General features: G+C 39.2%; 1 protein-coding gene across 4 annotated transcripts in view; it reads right to left on the bottom strand.

The window, feature by feature from the left end:
* The window catches only part of CHN1 (chimerin 1), a 96,571-nt gene that overhangs the window by 60,299 nt on the left and 13,744 nt on the right, over nt 1-22,528 (bottom strand). For all 4 annotated transcript variants that reach the window (XM_082763765.1, XM_082763767.1, XM_082763768.1 and 1 more), the window contains exons 2-5: nt 16,878-16,916; nt 14,034-14,089; nt 6,454-6,485; nt 5,222-5,335 (exon numbers count right to left, since the gene is read on the bottom strand). In XM_082763765.1, coding sequence (XP_082619891.1) covers nt 5,222-5,335; nt 6,454-6,485; nt 14,034-14,089; nt 16,878-16,916 — 241 coding nt within the window. The remainder of the gene's footprint in view (nt 1-5,221; nt 5,336-6,453; nt 6,486-14,033; nt 14,090-16,877; nt 16,917-22,528) is intronic.

The raw sequence follows: 22,528 nt of genomic DNA, 5'->3' as shown, positions 1-22,528 counted from the left end.
TTCAGGATAAGGTATGACCAAATTTTGCTTCATTGATAATTAAAAAAAAAAAAATAATGTAATTCAACTACTGCCAATGAAAGTGGTTTCAAACATTTCTCTTTCTCCCATTTCTCTCCTGTGTCCCAGTGTGTACAACTAGGCTTCCTAACAGAATGCAGGCACGCAGTTTTGACCTCTGAAGTCAAGAAGCCTTTTGCAGATGTTGAATTTTAGATGGGTAAGTAATCCCAGGGCAATCAGTGCATATTCTGGAAGAGAACTGCATACGTGTCCCAGAAGAGCCTACTGAAAATGGACAGCATTCAGCTATCAAAGTGACTGTCCTCTGAAATTAAAAAGGTTCATTTGCAGCATTATACTCTAAGAGCCCACCAATTATGACTCCTTTTAAAATATTAGTGGCTAGTTTCTTAATGCAATTTCATAATTTAGGAAGAGAGGGAAAATGTATCAATTTCTTGCACAATACATGCAGTTGGTTGACTAAAATAGGGATTACTAATTTCTGACATTTATTTTGCCTTAAGAATTCTCTCCTGGTGCCATATAATCTTTAATGTGCCCTAGCCCCCAAACATAAAAAAAAAAACCAACAAAAAAAAAACATGACTCATAATCACAGCTAACATTATTACCTTTTTTAATCCTGCTGCAGAACCTTATTTCAATTCATTCTCAGTATCACAACAATAGAATTTGCAGGAAGGGAAACCATGGTAACCAACTAAACGTGCTACAGCAGATATCTGCTCAAAAGAACATGCAGTACCATCACACTTCAACGCCTACCGCTAGCACAATCTCTACCCATTTCCTCTTTATCCTCATCCTAATTATTAAACAAGCTCTCAACCACAAAAGGCTACATTGCAAACCATGTCGTATTGTTACTGTCATTTGCTATACGTCCTAGCATTAAGCACTGTACTACTGTTTTGCCACATTTAAAAGCAGATCTAATACCTCCAGGAGTTAATTAGGAATTTTCAGTTTTCATTCATTTGGAAAGTCTAATTAACAATAAAATGTATTTTGTATGTTTTATAGTCACAGAGATGTCCTGATGTATATGGACACACGTGTATATCTAAAATAATTTTATGATAGTCTTTTTTTTTAAACCTCAGGGATGCAAATTTTTTTCATTAGCATTCTCTAATTAAATAGTAAACATTGGTGATTTCTGTTGTGCTTTTTTTTTTTTTAATAAGCTGCAAAAAAATGCATTCATGATTAAGTATATGCATTAAAAATAGGGTGCTAATCTGATGCTCTCATTTGTATTTACGTTTCATTCTGTTTCACATGGTGTCTTAACTGATACAATTTCACTGACCTTCTTAGGCTCTGAGCATCCATTTTATCTGAAGGACAGCTTTGAATATTTAACCAAACTCATACATTTACAAAAAAAAAAAAATAATTAAATTATCATTTTCTTTTTCCATAACAACATACTTCTACCTCCATTACAAATTTTGAAAATTTTGTTTTCTGAAAACAAAACCTCTTTTGTTTCAAATTTCGATTTAAAAGGTACTCTACCTTAAAATCATGAAGCAAACTAACTGCACAATAATGGTCAAAAGTGGACAAAAATAGCTCATCAGATGATCAAAATGCAGCTTCTTATGCAAAAGGCAAGCAGATTTTATAGTAACTCACAGGCAACATAACTGAGAAGTTTTTTTGGGGTAAGAATCACTTGCTCTACCTTATTAAAGAAAAATAAATATTCAATATCTGAATTTTGAATTCAGTTAACCATTCCACAGCATTGCACTAAGAACATCCGACTGACTTTGTTAAGCCTGTAAAACCTATTATTTGTCCTGTCCTACATGAGATCATTTAATCTGTGCTAGGCTATGTATGTAGCTATTGCAGCTCAGGAACAAGTCCTTTAGATTTACTAAAGTTAGTTCTATAAAAGCATCAGAGCCTAATGCTCCATAGTGGTCCAAAAAATCATTTGGAAAGGCTTAGAGGACAAAGAAAGAAATCTTCATAGTCCACTTCATCCTGAACAGGATGTGCAGTTCTGGTCCCCTCACCTCCAAAAGATCATCACAGAGTAAGGGAAAGGCACACAGAAAGATGAGAGAGATGATGAGAGGTATGGAACAGCCTCACTACAAAACCTGAATGTATAGCCTAGGGCTCACTGACCTATCAAGAGAAGAATAATGGGGACGTGACTGGCATGGAAAAAGTAAATGGGGATCAATTGTTCACTGTTTCTCGTAATACAAAAACTAGGAAGTGTCAAATGAAATTATGAGATGGAATCCACAAAAAAGGATGCTTTTCCCCATCAAGCATAGTTAAGGCATAGTTAAGGCTACAGATGCACACAGCAAAATCTATGAGAGTTCAAAAATGCATTCAGAATGCTACTATATGAAAAAAAATTCTTTCCATCGAGACCCTGAAAGAGCAGCATCTATAACAGTTCTGCTCAGAAGTCTCTGAACAGCAAATCTTCAGAGATTGAGAGGGCACAGCACACCAGATAACTACTACTATATATTCATCTTGTTTGCATGCTTTTCTTTCAACATCTGCTCTTAAAAGGTATTGGAGAGCAGATACTGGACTGGACTATGTACTGTATCCAGCCCCATGTATTCATAGTCACAGAACTTGCTGATACAGGTACAAAGGTGTATAACTGGGTATAAACTCTTTGCAAACAATTAACCAGATCTCTTCTCAGATCTGCTCCATTTATGATGACTTAAGGTATCCCTTAGAATGAGCTAAAAAAGTGAAATGCAGAAGAGCTGCACTAGGAGCGGGATGGCACCTCAGAGAGCTTCATGCACCAACTGCAGTTGGATTCTGTGCTCTTTGGCTGTAGCTGAGCGCTGCAGCTTCATGTGATTGTCCAATCTGTTCCAGATTTCACAAAAACATGTTTTCATGTCTGTGAATTCTGTCTGCCTACAAAGGAGTTATGATTCGTGGTGTTAACAGTTTATTCCCTATCTTCTAGAAAGAATAAAGCTGTTTAACAAGTGGAAAACTTCAGTGCAGAACAAAGACAATCCAAGTACTTCTGGAAGATGCCCACTGTAAGTACAGTCTAGAAGGGAGCAAGCAATTAGGATAGCGACAAAACGAGAGAAAGTGGGTGTTTTTCCCCTAAAATATAGCCCTCTATGAGATGATCTTGTATATTAATTTCAGAACAAGATCAACAACCACTTTTCAAAAATGAGTTACGATTCATTAATCTCTTATCAGTTTGCAGCATAGAGAATGATGCGCTCAAAAATATGTTCGGATAGTCATAATAAGGAATTCTGCCTCTATCTCTTGGTGTAGCTTTCTTTATCGCCAAGATTTTATTTGGTGGTTTTTTCTAACTTCCAATTAAACTATTTCAGTAACTTTATATAGCCGATACCTGACGTTGAAGTAGGTTAGATATGATGTGTTACAAAATAAGTAAATCAATCAAACAACAAACACCAAGATATTTTTGACAGAATCAAAACCACATTCATTGGGAATATTGGTATATTCTGAGTATCTAATTCCAGGGAGAGGAAGAACGGAACCTCAGCAAAAACTCTGCCTTCAACCAAAGGGAATGCAGACTCATGCCATACTTCCCAGCAGAGAAAAAAGAAATCTCTCTACTGCAGTTCACAGAGATCTTCCACCTGAAGTATGAAAGCAAACAAAGACCCTCACTCATAGATGTTAAAGGCCAACAGCAAGACAACAGAGCATTACTTGCCGGGAAAAGGAAAGCAGCATTCTAGGACACAACCCTTAATAAACGTGTAATCAAGCTCAGGTAATCATGCCTGTGCTCCAATGTAATGAAATGGCTACAGTGTGTTGCAGGTTCAGGTTGAGGTGTTTTGCCAAATGCTGCACTTCTTCAGAGTAAGTAAATAACAACACCTTTGCTATCATTTCAAACTGTTTCCCAAAATGATCACCAACAGCTATACATTCTCTATTATATTCGCTGTAAAAAGAGTTTTTATGGCTTTCAAAAGGGTTTTCCAGTTTGGAAAAGATACCATCAAACCTAGAAAAGACCCGTCTTTTGTCTTGCAGGACTTGAGGAGCATTTGTAAAACAAACTACACTAGTGCATCCTGCAAGATGCTCAGCAGCTTCATCAGTCACAGGCCCAGGCCCTGTGCATTCTGCATCATCAGGAGCAAACAGCAGGAGTTCTTTGTCTCCAAGATCAGAGTTAAGACAACTGTTCTCTTTTAAGTTGTGAATGAATGTTGTAAGAGCAGAAGTAGAGGTAGTATTAGACCCTAATAAGCAATACCAATTCATTCACATTGCTAATGCAAATCAGTATGAATGTTAATAATGTTTCTATTTGGAATCTTAATACTACAGAAACAATTATCTGTGTACAGCATACATTTTCTTTTTTCTGAGAAAGAAAACTAACTTACGTTAACTTAGTGTTCCAGGATATTTTTATTTTAATCATAATCTTATTTTACCTACATAAAACTTTCAGTAACTGTATATTTCTCTTTCATTGTTTTCCTGTACTACTACAACTCAAAACAGAAAAAAACCACCATTTCCCATTTGACAGCTCAGACCAAAATAATCTCAATTACTTTAAAAGTAATTAAACTATTTAAAATTTACATGTTTTAAATATGTGAATATTTATTATCTGATACTATCTGATCTACTTGCTAGAGTTTTACAGAACGAGGAAACAGATCTGCAAACACTGCTAGTTAGGAGGGGTTCAGACAAAAAATCAACTGATTTATTGGCCACTCTGTAGAGGAACTAGAAAGAACTAATTGCTCTTCAGCAACAGCTAGCTAGCAAGTAACCCACAGAGCCGACCACTCATGGGATCTCATAGGATTCCTTCTATTTCTCAACTGCCTGCTCCCTCAGTGTCTACACATGGGGTCTCATCATGGAAAAAAGCCAAATGAAGGACAACCAGCAAAAGCACAACTGCTATTATCTTGGCAGTGCAAACAATAAGGAATGTTAGCACTTCAGAAATGGCTAAAGCACTTCAGAAGGCTAAAGGCTAAAGATACCAAATCTTTAATAAGGGTTAAAAAAGGTTCAAGTTCATTAAATGCTTACCATGATTAAAAAAATATATTAAAAAAACATAAGGAAGTTTAAGCATTAAGGTCAACACAACAGTATAATCTTTTTAATATTTTATAAATTTCAAAATGAAATATTAATTACCAACCTTAACGCCAAAGTGTAGGTTCCAGGTTGCCGTTGGCTTTCACGAATGAGATAGCTTCCCTCTGCAACACTTAACAACTGGTCAGCTTCCTCCCTTGAGATCATGCCATGGAATCTGAGGAACAAAGACATTTTGAAACACACACCTTTTCACTTTCAAATCACCTTTTCCTCTTCTTCTGAAAAAAGACCAACTATGGTATTTAAAAAAGAAAAATAAATGTAAAATGATTGTTTTGCAGGAACCTATACCTTAAATCAACCTCCCTTCCCCCCATATTTGAAGTCACTTTAAATTGTTTAGGAAGGCTTCTCTTCATCTATGAAACAAGTACATTGCTTTTACAATCTGCAACCATGAAATTCGTATGTAGAAAGAAGTCCATTTTCTCCTCTTGGCTTCACATGCTTTGTGCCAGAGGCATGCAATCCAACACTTTGCAGCGTTCAGGGATATTATGGCAACTTGCTAAAATGTTAGGGATTGCACAGAATATTAGCAATTACTGCTGTAAGAACCTAGCAATGCCACATTATCTTCTACCAGAATATACACATCAGATCTGTTTTTTTCCCCACACTAAACCTAACCATATTTGCTGCAGCATTCTGAAGACAAATATACACGTAAATGTTATATATGCATTACATCTGTGTTTCAAATATTGTGTTTTTTTTTCTATACACATACATCTTTTGCAAAAGTCAATTGGAGACAACCCCCTATAAAACAGAAACACATCGTTTTCTCACTTAAGGTATCACTCAATAATATCTATAGCCATCAGAAAATGCCCCTGCAATTTTAGGTAGACAAAAATGCTGTAATAATAACCTGATGCTCACACAAGACACAGTGCAAGGAAATGGAGCCAAGTCCCTTGTTGCAAATGCATAAGGAGCAGCCTGGCAGAAACAACAGGGCTGAGGTGCAAATGCAGTTCTGCATTGCAGGACTGACTTTTCATGGTTTGCCCACCAAAAGGCAACTCCTGACCTTGCCACGGTCCCACACAGAGACAGCTGAGCAGCTACCAGAGCAAAATACTGCGAAGCCACCTGCTGCAAGGGAAAGCTGCCTGTGAAAGGGAGCACTGGCGTGTCAGGCCCATGTCCCTCTTTGCAAAACAGGCTTAAGGAGCAACGTGCTCACAGCAAACACTTTCAACCTTTTCTGTAAATATTATCAACCAACATCTGGGGATAAACCACGTTGAGATGTATGTTACTTACTCTCTTCCATAATATTTGGGTCTGTTCTCTACCTAGAAAAAACAAACGGAAATTGTAATGTTTCACATTGACACAGAAAGCACACTGTAACACAGAATTAGAACTAGGAAGAGAAGTATGGATCAAAATCATTTTCCACCATAGCATTTTCCATGGGAGTGGAACAGAAGGAGAGCTAAGGCTGAGCTTCGGGAGAACACTGCACTTCTAAGCGGGTTAAAAAGAGGTGAGAAAGAACGAACAGCTTGGGTTACTTGGGTAGTGAGCATTGTTTGTGCAAGCTGTCAAGAAATTAAATGAAAGATTCATTTCACATAAATGTACTGTATTAAGTGCATTTACACAGTGAAACATCTACAAAACTCTTAAATGTACAGGGTATCGCCCATCATAAAGCTGTTGCTGTCTCTGCTGCGAGAAATTCAACCACTATCATATCCCATCAGAGTGAGGGCATGAGGCAGATTAAGGGATCATTAGCAAGTACCTAATTATGTAGTACTAGACTTCACTGAAATGTGTGATCTGCAGTATCACCTAAAAGACCTCCGCAGCATGTATGCATATGTCACGCTATGTAACAGAAGACAGTCCATGCTCCAGAGATCATACAGTGTCAAGGTGTCAGGAGACAATGTGCCTGCTATGTATTTCAGATGAAGTAATTTATTTGAAATTGTCCAGGAAGATTTCTGACACTTGTGGAATTACAGACAGAGCTCCCACAAATCAGCACAATGATCTAAACCACCAGATTATCCTTCTTTGCTAAATTTATAGGCTGAAAAATTGGGGGGAATAAAATTTGACAATTACACAACCTGAACTACAAGAGTCTAAAATGACCCAGCTATAATAAAATACAAAATACTTCCAGTAAACTGCCACTTCAGTTCCCTTTTTCCATCTTTTCAAAAGATGCCTATTAAAATCAGCACTTCCCTCTAGTTATCTCAGTAGAGTATAAATAAAGATTTCAGATGTCCAAAACGTCAAAAAATATTACCCGATCTACAGTCTAATGACAACTCTTCCATACTCCCAGCAAACAAAAAGTTGTTTTGATGGTTCATCATTTTTGAAAAAAACATTCAATCACTGGAAAGATTAATCATATTCTAAAATATTTCCCTTTCCCACATGAAAACAAACAAGGGTTAACCAACGTGAACTATTTTCAAAGGTCCTAAGGAGACTAGATCATTTCAAAAAAAGAAAGAAAAAAAAAAAACCTCTTACATATTTCTGTTAAAATCAGACTAGTTAATTAACAGCAAGAAAACAATATGAAAACAGAAAAAGTGAAAGTATTTTATTATTATTATGATATAAGCTTGCAACAGTTCCTATCTTTGCACAGATACCTTTAAAACTCTCAAGAAAAGACATTATTTTTTAAAAACTCCCTGAGACTTGTGTTATGAATAAGATTTTGTTGTCTGTCTGTTGTGATTTTATATTCATCTCAGCAATACAGTGAATGTATATGATAGAACCAGAAAATAGGCAAAATCATTACATTTCAGCAGTGGATTAGTAATGTGACAAGTCCCCCTCAGAATACCTGCAAATCACACGACAAGTTGTAGCACTGCCCTCTGTGCAAACGACTTGAAAATGTGAATTGGCAGAAGACTGGGGCAAAGCAGCAGAGCAAAACTCCAATGGGCTCAGAGGTGATTTTAGCATGGTTTGCAGTCCATCTTGGTGGATGATGAGTTAAAGAGCAAAATAACTGCTTTTGTTAACATCGACTCTCTCCTGATCAGTTCTACAAACTGTGCAAAAATGTCTGTATAAATGTTGATGTGCAACATGGTTAGTTTGTATAAACCCCAGCGCAACAGGAACCCATTTCAGACTGTGGCTAAACAGAATTCACTTAGTTTTATAGCCTGGTTTTCTGTATTTTATTTTTCCATAACTTTTTTTTACTTTTCATAATATTAGCTTTTTGTCACCTAGATTGAATGTATGCATTTAGATTCGAAGGCAACTCCATCTGAACTCAGCAGGGGCCTTCTCATTCACTCAGCACTAGCTGGGCTACACATTTAGTGCTGTCCACATGACCTTACAAAAACAGAGATCCTGTAGGCCAGATTTATCATGTAAGACAGTAAACACTGTGCTTCAGCTTTCTACAACACTTCCTATGAGTATCATTACACCAGCTTTACTCATACCAACTTAGGCATGAAAGAAAGCGTGCCATTTGCTCTAAGTTAACACTATGCAACGTTCCTGATTTTTCATGTCTGTTTGGACTTCCTGCCACATCGTATTTCTGTAAATTACAGCTGCAGGTACCTGCATATCTTCCAGTTACACATGAACACCAAAAACCAAAAGAAGCCAGCGCTGAAGCTTTGTTAGCTCCTGACTTTCACACTGGGTCAGCCTCAAGCTCAGGATTCAAAAACCAAAACAGCCAGCTGGACTGGAACTAAAACCCACCTTAGGAAGGAAATATGTTCTGACAAAAAACAAAGCAAAACAAAACAAACAAACAAACAAACAAAAACACAAAGAAGTAGCAAGAAAGTGGTCATTTTAATTAAAGCTGTTAGCTGAAAATACAGCCCAATGTCCTCTGCAGTTTGTCTGATTTGGCAGTGCGTTTGGACCAAAGTGTTGTTGAGTATGAGTAAAAGCAGCCTTAGCTACTTCATTTGCTTTGTGTGCAGCAAAGACTGGCTGAATGCTATGTCCTTGGACTTCTCAGAAATCTTTATTTATGGGAAAACAGTCCTATTGCTGTTTGCTTACCCTATGTTTGGCACAGTTTTAATATTGCTTCTTACTTAGAAGAAAAAAAAAAGCCCTTATTCACAGGGCCTCACAGAGTTATTGGAAATTTCATCTGCAAGTCGGATGGGAAGTAGCTGCATTAATTGTGAGATACTGGCTTTCAATTTGTTATTTGTGTTGTACATGCACTGAGGCCACAGAGAAGTTTCAAACCTCACTGTGATACCTGCAAGAAACACAAAGGTGAATGAAGTTATCCACCATTGCTTTATTTCTGATTTTTTTTCCCTTGCCAACTGAGGTAAAGCCATGAAAACCAAGTGAATAAACAGACAAATGGGTGAGACTTGGCAAGCACCTTACAGTAACCATTCCTTTGGAAAAGGGTCTCCTTACCATGAAGGCTGGGACGCTGTTCTGGATGAATGTGACATAGATTAAGCCATCTCTGCAAACAGCTCTAACAACGATGTGCATTATATATGCCCAAGCTCTGCCATGCTTCTTGACCGTTCACAGAGGCCATTTTCATGAGGCTACGCAGAGATGCCGTTTAACAGCTTGTTAACTGCTTGCACTGGATCATGATGAAGCCTCGTTACAGGGCAGGAAAGGGCAGTGATTGCCTCCATCATTGGACTGTTTGATATTTTTTCCACGCATAATTATTTAAAATTTATCATGGAATGCCTTCAGAAGACGGGCAAGGATACCCTCAATGTGCCTGCATGTGCACAGGTGTGTGTATATAAAAGATTGTATGTACAACAAACAGAAATCCCAGGGAGGCAATACAAGATTAACTGGACAAATGGCATCACAATATTGATGCAAGTCTCACACAGAAATCCAATGCTCTTCAAAGTTGATGATTCCATAATATTTTAAGTTTACAAATGAGCATTATGTAGTGTTAAAAGCCTTGGCTCCACTGTGTGTTCACAATAAAAAATTCCCAGTGGATGCACTGTTCTTCCTAGCTCAGTGTACCTCCTCTGAACTGCATGTTGCTCTGATACAAAACTGGTGTAGCAGAGCAGAAACTCAAATCCTCTGTATTTGAGCATTTCATGTTAAGTAGGTCATTCTGCTGAATACACCTCCCAGTATCAGCACTCATACACCACGTGCCTTTGCACCTAAAATAAAAGACTGTGTGTTTTTTCTTTTTTGCTGTTGTTTTTTACATTGTAACTTCCAACTATTCTTTAACAAGTGCTTTTTCCTCTAATCATCACTCTCACTCTTGCTTATTTCAATAACTAGAATACAATAACGCAAGGGGAGCAATTTAGGTGCTAATATCTTACCAAATTACATGTTGCTCCCTCCCACTGACCTCTTTGATGTTCTCTGGGCCAAAATTCTCGTCCTAATATTTATGAATTTGTTTATACAGCTGGATAATTCAACCACTTAGGAAAAGACTCTGCTCCCCACTGACTCATGCATGGCTGCTAATAGAAACCCAGCTGAGAAAGAGCAGGTCACAAAGCTCAGCACTAGCAGGAGAGGCTGAGACCACAGAGAAAGGTTAAACATGTTACTGCTCACTGAATATATTTTCACATCAAATCTGAAGCAGCTGCATTAATTGTTCAGTATTTATAACGAAAAACACTTATCTGCATTGTAATGTATTATTTCAATTTTACCTTTATTAGGTAAAAATAAGCTTCAAAGGCTTTTTATATAAAGGGATACTTTAATGAGAAAACATGTACTTAATATGTTTTGTTCTGCAGCAAAATGTTCTGTAGCTATCTGCAACTGACTGATTTTTTCCACAGCTCTTTTACTTAGTCCAATTCTTACTAATTTCTAAATCCTGTAAACCACCTCTATCATACCTAACAAATTTTATTTTTTATAATTATCAATATTGAAATTAAGATGAGAGAATTACAGCGGTCAGTGTAACTTGTATGTGAAGCAGCTTTATACAGATGTTTTTGTATTTGCCTGACATGAATGGGTCTCTTGTTTGATTCTAAAAGGAGGGCAACCTGGATCTGATGAACAGCTGAAGGATCTCCATCAGTCCAGAGGGAGGAAACATTTTTAATATGCCAATACTATATATACACATTTATATCTCTGCTTATTTGCCTGGATAGGCTAATAGTATTCTAAGAATACTATGATGGAGAACTCAGTATAAAATCTGCTTGTGATTTCGTATTGCCCAGGGCAAAAAGACCTCAGAACAACTCTCTGCAGTTAAACTAGTCTGGGATAAAATGGCAAGAGATCTTATTAGATATGCTGGATGCTTCTATCATTTTACAGTTTCTCCCTGAATGTCAGGGACATATGCATTGTGCTAGGCAATAATTACAATCATGATGTTATCTGCTGAGATTTCCTTAGTACAAAACTACTGATATTTTCCCACCCCTTATATTTCTTTCTGTTATTTTTTTTTAAGAAGCCAAAAAGAATATAGAAAATATGAAGATTCTAATTCTGTAAGCATTAAAACCATCACACCTGCAGCTCTCAAAGCATCTAACTGAAGAAACTGAAGAATAGCTGCTGGGCAGAGGGCCCAGGCAACTTTATGAGCATACATTATAAGGCTGTTGTTACATGAGTAAATAACAGCAGAGCTTTGAGATAAGACTCAGCAAACAAAAGACTGCAGTGATTGCAAAGGCATAGCATCAGCACCTCACAAGGAACAGCATGAGAAGACTACCAAAAATCCTTCACACATTGTATGTATGTGCATACATACATGTGCCTACACACATACTAGCATGTCTTCCACCAGTGAAATACTTTTGGAGAGAGGAAAGAAAAAGCAGCTATTCGACAACACTTAACAACACTAAACACATGGGAGGCAGGGAGTTAAGAACTTCATCCTAGCCAGGTGAGCACAGGCACGATGGAATACAAAGGTAGGTTGCCATCCAATTGAGCCACAACAGGCTGGTAGGGCTCTCAGCACTCTATTTTCTGTCAACATTTTTGTAATTGTCCTCTGAAACATCCTTCTGCTTTTTGAGAAAAAGTGCAAGAGGGAAAAGTGGGTGAAGAATGACAACATGGGTCATAGTACAGGAAAAGAAGAAAAAAAGAGAGAAACAGAAAATGATGCCCCCCTCAACAGTGTGTGAGGTTCCAGCTGGCATGGGGTCCACGTCTATTTTGCCCAGCGGTTGGCCTGGACACGATAAGATACAACAAAGCTTGCGAACAGATTGGCCATGAATAGTCCCACTGAAGTCAATGGGAAAATCTCCATTCGTGCCAAGTTATTACTCTCAAACTGGAAATAGTCCTGCTGCTAAAAGTGGACATTCAGCCCCCTTAGAATTACAAGCCTGTTATTACAAGACTTCAAGTATTTTGTATAGTAATGTAATGGAAAACCCTAACAGAAAGAACACACAAAATAGAAAAGAACCTTCCTAATAACATCGCAATGAGAGTAAACAAAACTTCTTTCACAGCTCAAGTCTTCTACAGATCTCTTCTTCAAACCTCCCTCCCACCTTATTTGATGTACAAAAGATATCTGCTCAACAACCTTAGCAGGATTTTCCCTGTTTGGACACTCATTAGCAATGGAAACATAGGTTAAAGGGAAACTTTTTGCTACAATGCTTCTTGTAAAATTAATGTATTGTTCTTTCCTACAGCTATGCCTTGCTTAAGTGCAACCAGCTGTTATTACAACTTTTATAAAAATACAAATCCATCAAATTAAGAGAAGACAGGAGTGCTTCCTCTAAATGAAAAATTTAATTTCTGTTAAATCTCTACCTCTTATCTTAAAAATTGACAGACTACTTCATAGAATCACAATTGGGCATTTAGAAAGATGACAGCAAAACACCTATTTAATTGTGTATAGTAATCCTTTTTTTGATCTAAACTGTAAGCTATTAGTGTTCCTGACAGTGCTATGTCCCTCTGTATTTAATACTATGTCAAAATGACTAACATATTTCAAGGATTAATTCCCCTTCTCTTGGCACATGATAAAAATGCTCAAGTTTTATTGCAGCGATGTAATAACTTCCAGTGGTTATGAAGATGTGGTTCGTAATGCTGTTTGACATGTTGAACCTAATGTTTTGGCATTTTTGTAACTGAAATTAATATTCTCCAGGTTCGTAACTGAAGCTGCATGAGAGATGCAGTTCTGAGCAAATATTTGCTGGCAGGGGTATTTGATACCGATGGCACCTACCAGCACGACAACCCCAAAAAGGTGTGGGTCTGCTGCAACACCGTGCATGGCACGCTGGCCATTCAGGGTCTGCCTCAGCACCTGGCCCTGTGAGCATCTCATTTTTACAAATCACAGTGATTTGTATCGCTGCATCTCAACAGGGTTCCATTGTTTCTGTGTGGATCCTTAAAAGCTGTGGCTGGGCATAGTTTAGCTACTAGAATTAATGAGTTCTTAGTACTAAGACTCAAATAAGAGTGAGAGGAGGTTTCAGTCTTCTGTCTGCTGATTTATTGCAGGCATCTTGCAGCAATGTGTGTAACAACAGGTGCGTGTTCCCCCTCTACAGCTCTGTTCTTTCTTCTGGGAATTTCTGTCCCCAAAAGGAAGAGGAAAGGCATGTTTCCATTTATGTAGGAATAAGTTAAAAACTGGCAAATGATTCTCAGGTATATACAGCAAACTCAAAATGTATTTTAATTCTATTTTTAGATCAAGTGGCTTTCCATGCACCACTGACCCCAAGGCTACTTACTCCAATCACAGTGCCATACAGCGCCATGGAAGCACTGTTTGGGTTGCACAACACTGAGAAGAGATTTGGAATTACTGGGCTTTATAAAACAAAATGTTTTATAATACCTACCTCGCAAGTGCAGGTAATCCTTCTAGGATGGGGAGCTTCCTGTTGCAACTGATACACTAAGAAAAGAAAAAAGTTAAATTTTGATTAATACAGAATCACTACATCAATTAGGCATTTTAACATTACATTTTTCTGGTTAAGAAAAGGAAGACTTGCTGCAAGATTTAAATGCGAATGTACATATATCAAGGTCTCAAAAATTACTTACAAGATGTCAGAAAAGAGAATGTTCCCAGCCAAATCAGGATTATTGATTATTTTTACGATTAACTGCTCAAGCACTAGGGAGTCTCTGTCCAACCTTCCATCAAGCAGATCAGAAAAGGAATTAGGATAAATGCAAATTAAAATTTACTATATGTCAAATCAGGCAGATAGCAGATTTTTTTCAGTAAGCGGATGGAGTCCCATCTTACTATGCTGGGCACACTTTTGGTGACCCAAAATATGAGAGCTTACAGGAGTCATTCAGAACTTTGCACAAACCCTCTGCTTTTCTCACTACTCAGTGATGACCTTGCTGAAAAACAACAACAACAACAAAAAGACCTTTGCATTTACAGATCTAACAACATCAGGAGTCCAGCAGCAGTTAAGGTCCAAATTATGACCTAAACTTATCACTATCTTCCAAACTTTCTTTTTTCCTTTAATATAAGCCTTATTAAACCAGTATAATTCATAGGAGCTAGCTGTAAATTTAATGGTATTAATGTATGGACTTTCTTGTTTAGTAAGCAGATGGAGTGACTTCTGACTCCCAAAACAAAAAGAGCAAACAAGAGTTTGACAAGTCACCTATTAAACAAGGTTATCAACACCAAATTAGTAATTGAATAGTACTCTAGAACAAATAAAACAGACATTTGGAACTGTAATCTTTTAAAATTCAATTGTCTTTCAAACATTAGTACTAACACCAAGGTCTAACAACGTGTGCTGTCACCTTCTTCAGGTAATAAAACCACACATTAACTTACCCAGTAAGATTTGACTTCGTTACACTTCTCATTTGACGATGAGTCTTCTCCATGGAGAAATACATTATTTATGTGCTAAATTACATGAGAATGGAAAAAATGGCAAAATGCCCAATGATATGGCAATCACAAGATCGACTGGAAAAATTTACTCCCTTTGTTCCAAATAAAAAAGACAATGTTTTTTCCTGATGTTACTAAAATCAATCCTGACCATTCTCTATTGGTATTACAAAAATGATTTTTGCAAGTGATGAAAAACAGCATACACATATAAAATAGCAATCTTCATTTCAAGCATAGCATGACCATTTATTTGCCTAGCGCACAGATCCTTTAGCTTCCATTGTAAAAGCCCTATTTGATGGCGCTGGCCCTTGTCCATGTCCAATTCTGAGAACTGGAGAGTCAAGTTCAAATGAAAAAAGAAATTCACAAAGCGTACATGGATCTCTCTGTGATTCTCCAGTGCTCTTCTGTGAAACTCAATCAGCATGCTCTGTAGAAATTGGCTAGAAATTGAGAATTGTTTCCCACCTTACTTCAAGCAAGGTTGAAAAGATTTTTCTGGAAGGAAATTCCTCTTTTCAGAAGACAGTACCTTTTGTCCTCTTCCAGTCAGAAGCACAGCAGGTAGACCCGTTAAGTGACAAAACAGGATGCCTATTCCTCCTCCTCTAATTGGTGTGTGCACTTCAATCTGTTCAACACCAGTTCCTTTGCTGCACTTATTACCAGGGAAGTCAGACAAGCCATTCCTCTTGAGCAGTCAGGAGACAGAAATACGAGCAAACCCCATGACCACACGCTTCATTCTGAGCTGAGGAAAGGCTCACCGTGGTGAACCATGACTGTGGAGGAGAGTTGGTACACACATGTTGCATGCACCCAAGCCTTCAGCTCTTTGCAAGCTACCAGTGAAGTTCTGGTATTAACAAATCTGGGCTCTCCTACTCCTGATCATGGCACGGAACGAATTGCCCAAGCAGGCAGCATTCCCTGAGCTCAGGCAAGGTACAGAACTGTGACTCATATCCAAAAGCGAAACACACAGAACTCGGTAACAAGCAGAAAAACGTGTTGCAGTCATGAGTGATGACGTTTAATGCCAGGGAGCAAAGTGTCTCAATTTTATCTTTTAGCCATCCACTGCAAGAAAAGAACTTGCTCAAGTCAAATTCTTTACTGCTAAGCGGCTGATGTGGCACATGACAAGCTGCTGGCGCTACACATGGTGATTCAAAAGGCACAGACAGGCCTTGCCACTAGATTTCATGGATTCAGGCCCCAGCTATCTCTGTTACATGACAGTTGGTAGGAAACCAGGTCCTTCTCGTCAGGCCTTCAGAAAACCTAATTTTGGTTTCACGGTCACTCTGGGCCATGCAAATGCTCTCATTTTACTGCATCAGCAAGTTCTGAGGAAAAATCATTTCTGAGTTCTCCTAACCAGTTCCAGTCTCAACTCTAGCGATGCAAGTTACTAACGTAGAGGAGCCCTAAAAGTTTACCAGTGTAACCTTAAGGCAGGAACAGAGGTTATTCAAGCCCCAGCCTAGGCAGCCCCACCAACACTGGCCAGCCCCAAACAGGAGCATGATCTGTTGTGTCAGTGAGGTGCAGGGAACCTGCCCCCATTGAATAACCTGCATTTGTTAGCCTTGAGGATAAACAGCTGCATCTCTCTCTAATAGCAATGAATGCTTTCACTTTTGATGCTTGTAAAACCACATTTTAAAGAAAATAAAAATGTCTTTTTTTTTTCTTTTTTTTTTTTTTTTTAAAGCATCCCACTGAAACTTTTTTTAGCTCTGACTTAGAGAAGAAAAAAACAAACAAACAAAAATTTGCTTGAGATACTTACAGTAAGATTTCCAAACCGGTGGTCTGTATTCATCAGTATCTGAAAGGACAATGTCAATTTTCAGTGTTGCATTAGAAACATTTTAACATAGACACAACCCTCCAGAAGCCCTTGCAGATTTATTATGATAAATATTGCCCCTAAATTGTATAACCATTTTTACTAATGAAGTACAGAGCAACCTATTAAAAGTTCCCCTTCCTTACTTAAACAGAATACATGAAAACATATTTTCTTAGAAAACCATTTGCAAAATGACAAGCATGCAGATGAGAAGCCAAATGATTGGAGGAGGCAGGTAATGCGTATTATTTTATTACGTACATATTTTCAGATTCTTTTTAAGTTACACTAGAAAGATTTTTAAATCTCAGTTTACACTCTAATAAATCAGTCTTCATCCAACTCCCGCCATTAGCTTTTTCCTATTCTGGATAGCAATTAACAACCCCTAAAAACAAAACCCAAGCATGGAAATACTATGCAATGTTTTGCAAAAAAGGAGAGAGCTTTTCACACTGAATATACACTCTGCCTGGAAGTGGTCAGTGGGTATTAAAAGTAACAGTATATTTCTAATCCATAGTTTTACTACTCAAAAAATAAATAATAAAGAGCCAACAGTGTTTTCTGTCTCCCTTATGAATTGCTGACAAGTGATCTGACATATTTGCTCAGGGCTCTGTCACAAACTCAATCTCTGATCCGCTATTTGACTTCGATCAGCTTCAGGTCTGATTCTGCAAGGTACTGAGGCTTTCTGCAGGGTGCTGAGCTTATCTGTTACCTGCCCTGAAGCAGACAGAGTTACTCAGCTCTCCCTGTAAGAAAAAGCCCAGAGCTGCAGCGGCCTGGCAGCCAGGCACCAGCCTGGCTATAGGAAATCTCTTCTCACCGAGGTCTTCAGTTCTGAGCTCTCCCTGCAACCGCCTGCTGCCTCCAAACAACACCGATTTGTACTTTTTGCTGTGAGGTTATATAAATATCTAGCAATCTGGGGACCTGTTCTTTAATTTCAGCCTCTGTGACATCTCCATTCCAGCATCCCTAATGCCTCCAAAACCAAGCCTGAAGCTGGGAAAGGCTTTTACTCTTCCACCCCTCGGGGTAAAGCAATCTGCCCTCAAGTTCTTGCCTTAGCCCATCTCTCCCACCTACAGTCATGTCCAAATCTCTCTAAATCAGAGCTCAGAGGAAGGAGATATTTTCCAGTTTAATTGGCACAGACCCTCCCCAGGCCCACCCCAGCATGCTCGCTAACCTGTCTGAGCTAGCATTTTGCTTGACTTTTTACCCTGTTATTTCAGTGGTGAATGGAGAAGGTGCAGTCCTTGCGGACTGTCTTGGTGTTAGCAGGGTTTATAAATACAATTCACTATTACTTTAGCATTAAGGCAGCACTTGGTCAAACTGCCATTGCCCAGAACATTATTTTTTGACCTTTGGAAGGCCCTGCAGATGTGCCGCCATGTCCTGGGGACCTGCCACACGCAGAGATCTTCAGCTGCCCACACTATGCTAGGTCAGTGGCAGAAAATCAGCAGCAACAGATGCAGCAGTGGTTACTCACTCCTACTTGGATATTTTTAATTAAAGCAGAGCAAGTGGATTCATTTCAGAAGCATTACAATGTAATCCCTTTGCACTGTAGTGTCACATGGAAAAATGGCAAAACTTGAAAGTAAAAGTAATGGGTTTAGTCCCAGAAGAGGATTCTTACCCCACCAGCTGAATTCCCTTTTGCTATGGCTTATTTTTGGCAACGTAGGCACTGATTGGATTTACAAATAAATAACTTAAGTGAAGGACAACATGCACCATATTTGCAAAGTATGAGCTGACTGCTATGAAAATACAAATATATTGGCAGTCTAACCCGTATTTGCTTGCACTCAAGCCATATAACTGTTACGGCTAAAGGCAGCATGATTATAAAACTGAGAAGCAACAATATTTGTGCCAAACAAAAACAAAAATCAAAAAACAAAACCCAAACCTTGTTAAAGTCAGACAAGAACAGCAGTAACTTCCACATAACTAACATGTAACATTCAGAAATGGGAAGGAATGATTTATGTTATGCAGCTGTGCACCAGTATTTTGTTAGAAAATCTGTCTGTAAGCTTTACTGCTTTACCAGTGTTAGAATACCCCCAGGCCATCCCACATGAGCTAATGAAAATACAAAAGGTCATTTCTATTGTGATTTTAAAAAAATGTTATCTGATACAAACACTGTAGCAGCAAGTACAGGGTGCAGCAACAACGGCAAAGGAAGGGTTTGCAGTGCTCCTTTCTGAGCAAGGATGTTTCTAGTACCCGAATCGCTCTGCTACACGACGATAAAATAAAACGAGTATATGCACTGGATTGGTCTGTTAACTACCTGTTTTTAAAGACTAATTGATATGGTCCCGTCTGCCAAGTCATCAGCATTTGGAAATGCATTATTATGATTTTCAGACAGTACAGGCTTCTGTGTACAGTATCTCCAATTAGGCGTCCGAAGTACCCGAAAAGCACTTTAAGGCATGATTAAAAAAAAAAAAAAAAAAGACACTGAACCCAAAATACGTTTTCTCACTAATACTGCACCACCTCCTAATTAACACAATAAACCCCACACTGACATTTCTCAAATTTTTATACAGCTCCCATCAGCACAGTATCTCAGCTCTGCTAATATTTCCATGATAAAATTGAATAATTTTCTTTGAAATGTGCATAGCATTTTATCTTAACCATGCTTTCTGCCTTAAATGAGATGCGATTCAACTTAAAGCTGCTCTTCTCCAGCAGTCTGGAGCACTGCAGAAGACATAAATGCATAAACCGATGCTACCAGCTCTGCCCAGATGTGATCCTACCAGTATTGGTGAGAATTCTGCCAGCACGAGGGCCGCTCTCACCAGCGAGGACATTTTCAGATCAGGCACATTGTCTGTGTACAGAAATGGCAGTTTCAAACTTAAGGTGGCAGGTGCCGGAGCTGAACAGTCTTCCCAAGCTTTAAAAATGAAAATGTTTGATAATTTCCTGCCATCCCAAGCAATGACAGCTCTTGGATTCTTCAGAACTTTGCTTCTTTTAGAAGGGTGCAAGATTTTAGTTTTATATAATAGGACTTCTTCAAGTTCTCTACCCTGAATCCATACTGATCTTTAATAATTTTCCAGCCTAGAATAGATCAGAAAAGAAACAGCTGCCTGCTCCAAACCTGTACTTTTAAGTTCCTCAGAGGACCATCAGAGAATAAATGTATATGTATATGTACAGAATAGAGTAAGAATATGTTAAATTGATAAAGCAGTTTAAATCCTAAAGCAATAGGCAAGGTAAAAGGGTACAGGGAAATAATGCTGCAGGACATGTGAAAGTAAATGCACAGTCCTTTACCCTGTAGATTGATTTTTACTCTTGAGTCAACAGCAAAATCACACTACTCTGCAAAGCGAGCACCTCATCGCAGACCTGTAACAGCTGGCGAGTCCGGACAGCAGAAGCTCACTGCAGTGCCTCTGGTTTGGGCAAGGACCTACACCCCTGTGCAACTGTGTCATGCTGTCTCCGCTTCTGTGCATGGGTTGCTGGCCCCCCACCCTCTCTCCAGTGGAGAAGGACAGCAGAGATCACTGCCTATTTCTGCTGCCCTGTTACGACTCACCTAGCCAGCCCACTCTGCCTGCTCAGCATCTTGTCTCACCTCTACTGAAGGCTTCCCTGAAATTTGCCTAAAGTCAGGCAAAGAGAAGGGAGGCAGAAGAAGCCAGAGCAGCCCAGGCAGCAGACCCTTCACAGGCAGAAATGTCTCAGTGGGACAGAAGCATTGCTGTGTGGGCCCGGCTTACCCTCCCTGAAGCACACCCACTAATGACAGAAAAAGGGAACTACCCAAACTCATGCATGGCACACCTGCAATTCAGAAGTGAAAAGCACAAGATGACTGTCAGAAATCTGTGCTTGCACTAGAAAAGTGTTTCTGCCAACAGAATAACATGCAGCAACTTAGGAGAAGTTCATATACAGACACCAATGCCCTGTAAGCTTCTCTTGATTTTTCCATAAACACAGATATGACTAATTGCAACACTACTACGTAGCATTTCCCTTCATTATTTTGCTCTTTCCTACCCACTGCCATTTTATCCATTTATATAATCTGGACAACTTTAGTACTTTCCAAGTGCACGTTTTAACTGTAGAAATGAAAACTGTTACTATTGCCTCAAACTGTTTAGACTGCTTGTCTCTGTGTATTCCTTTTATAGACAGAATAAAAGTGTTTACCTCTGCTTGAAATGGTTCTTGCTGCCTCCCCACTGCAGAGCAGCCAGCTCTAGGGCAGAGCAGCAGCAGCGTAACCATGCATGGTAACCCCATGAAGCAGCTGAGGGCTTACCGTGAGGTTTGCTATAGGGAACTTGGTTTTGTTTTTCTTTTACCGCATGTCATTCCCTGCAGCATGGTGATCCATAACATCATGCTGGAAATTAGTTTAATGCTGTCTGGAAGGAAATAACCAGCTCTCTGCTGGCACAGCAGCTCTTGACCCAAACGCGGGTTGTATTCAGCAATATCCCTGTCAGACACTGGTGAGGCCTCCCTCAAATGGCAAACCTTGTGGAAGAGGGCGATCCTTAGCTATGGGGACCAAACCTCAGCACGATCAGGAGAAGTAAATCTAATTTCACATTTTCTGAACAGCTATAGGACCAAAGAATGGTGTAAGTGATAAATAGGAAAAGATGCAAGTATAAAACCTTCTTCTGTATGCTACGGCCTAATAAGTATTAGCATGTGTTTTTAGATTATGTATCTTGCTTTATTTGGCAGCAGCATGCATCAAATTTGAACTCCCGGAGAGACGGATGACAAGCAGCCATGGCCATTTGCTGACCCATACAACAGACTCCTTCTTGTGCCCAAAAAACAACTTCTGGAAAATCCCTCCCCAGGCTCAAAATGTTGCTTATTAGCACCTTCTATATGCCCAAAGGGCTCACATAAGAGCACTTGACTTACAGAAACAAAGCTATAATTTATATAGCTGGTGAGATTCTCGAGCCACAAAAACATCAAAGTTGAACACAAAATGTCATTTCATCTCTGTTTTCAGAGAGCAAGTGCCAACAACATTTCAGAAACTAAACTCAAGCCATCACGAAACGTTTCAAGCGGCAGCCAAACAGGCCCCAGCAGTTAGGGCTTTTATGCGTTCCAACTAAAATAAAACTCAAATAGCATCAAGGTAATTAAAGGATGAATGCAGCCACCGCCCGAGGCAGCAGCAGTAAAACAGATGGACTACTACACCACGGTTTCAGGGTAGATAGGAGACGCAGGTCTCTGGCACAGACAGCGTTTTGTACAAGTCCTCACACACGTGCTGTGGTAAGGAGGGAACACATCATGGGTCTTTTGCCACTGCCAGATGAGACCTGGGGTCCCACAGCTTTTTCTCCAAGGACGCCATCCCTCCACTATCCCCCTGCTGCCCACAGCCGATCAGTGTAACCAGGGGCAGAGCAATGGTGCTAGGAGCCAGCCGTGGCCAAAGGCTTTGGGGGTGGTTGCTGTGCCTCGTGGTCAGGCCTTGTGCCTCGTGCCAAGTCTTTTCCTACAGACAGGGACTTCTTTAGCATGCGGCTCCT

The sequence above is a fragment of the Aythya marila genome, assembly GCF_965140915.1.
Source record: "Aythya marila genome assembly, chromosome: 6".
In the NCBI taxonomy this organism is placed as follows: Eukaryota; Metazoa; Chordata; class Aves; order Anseriformes; family Anatidae; genus Aythya; species Aythya marila.
The sequence above is the reverse complement of the archived record's forward strand: the minus strand, read 5'-3'. Positions and strand labels throughout refer to the sequence as shown.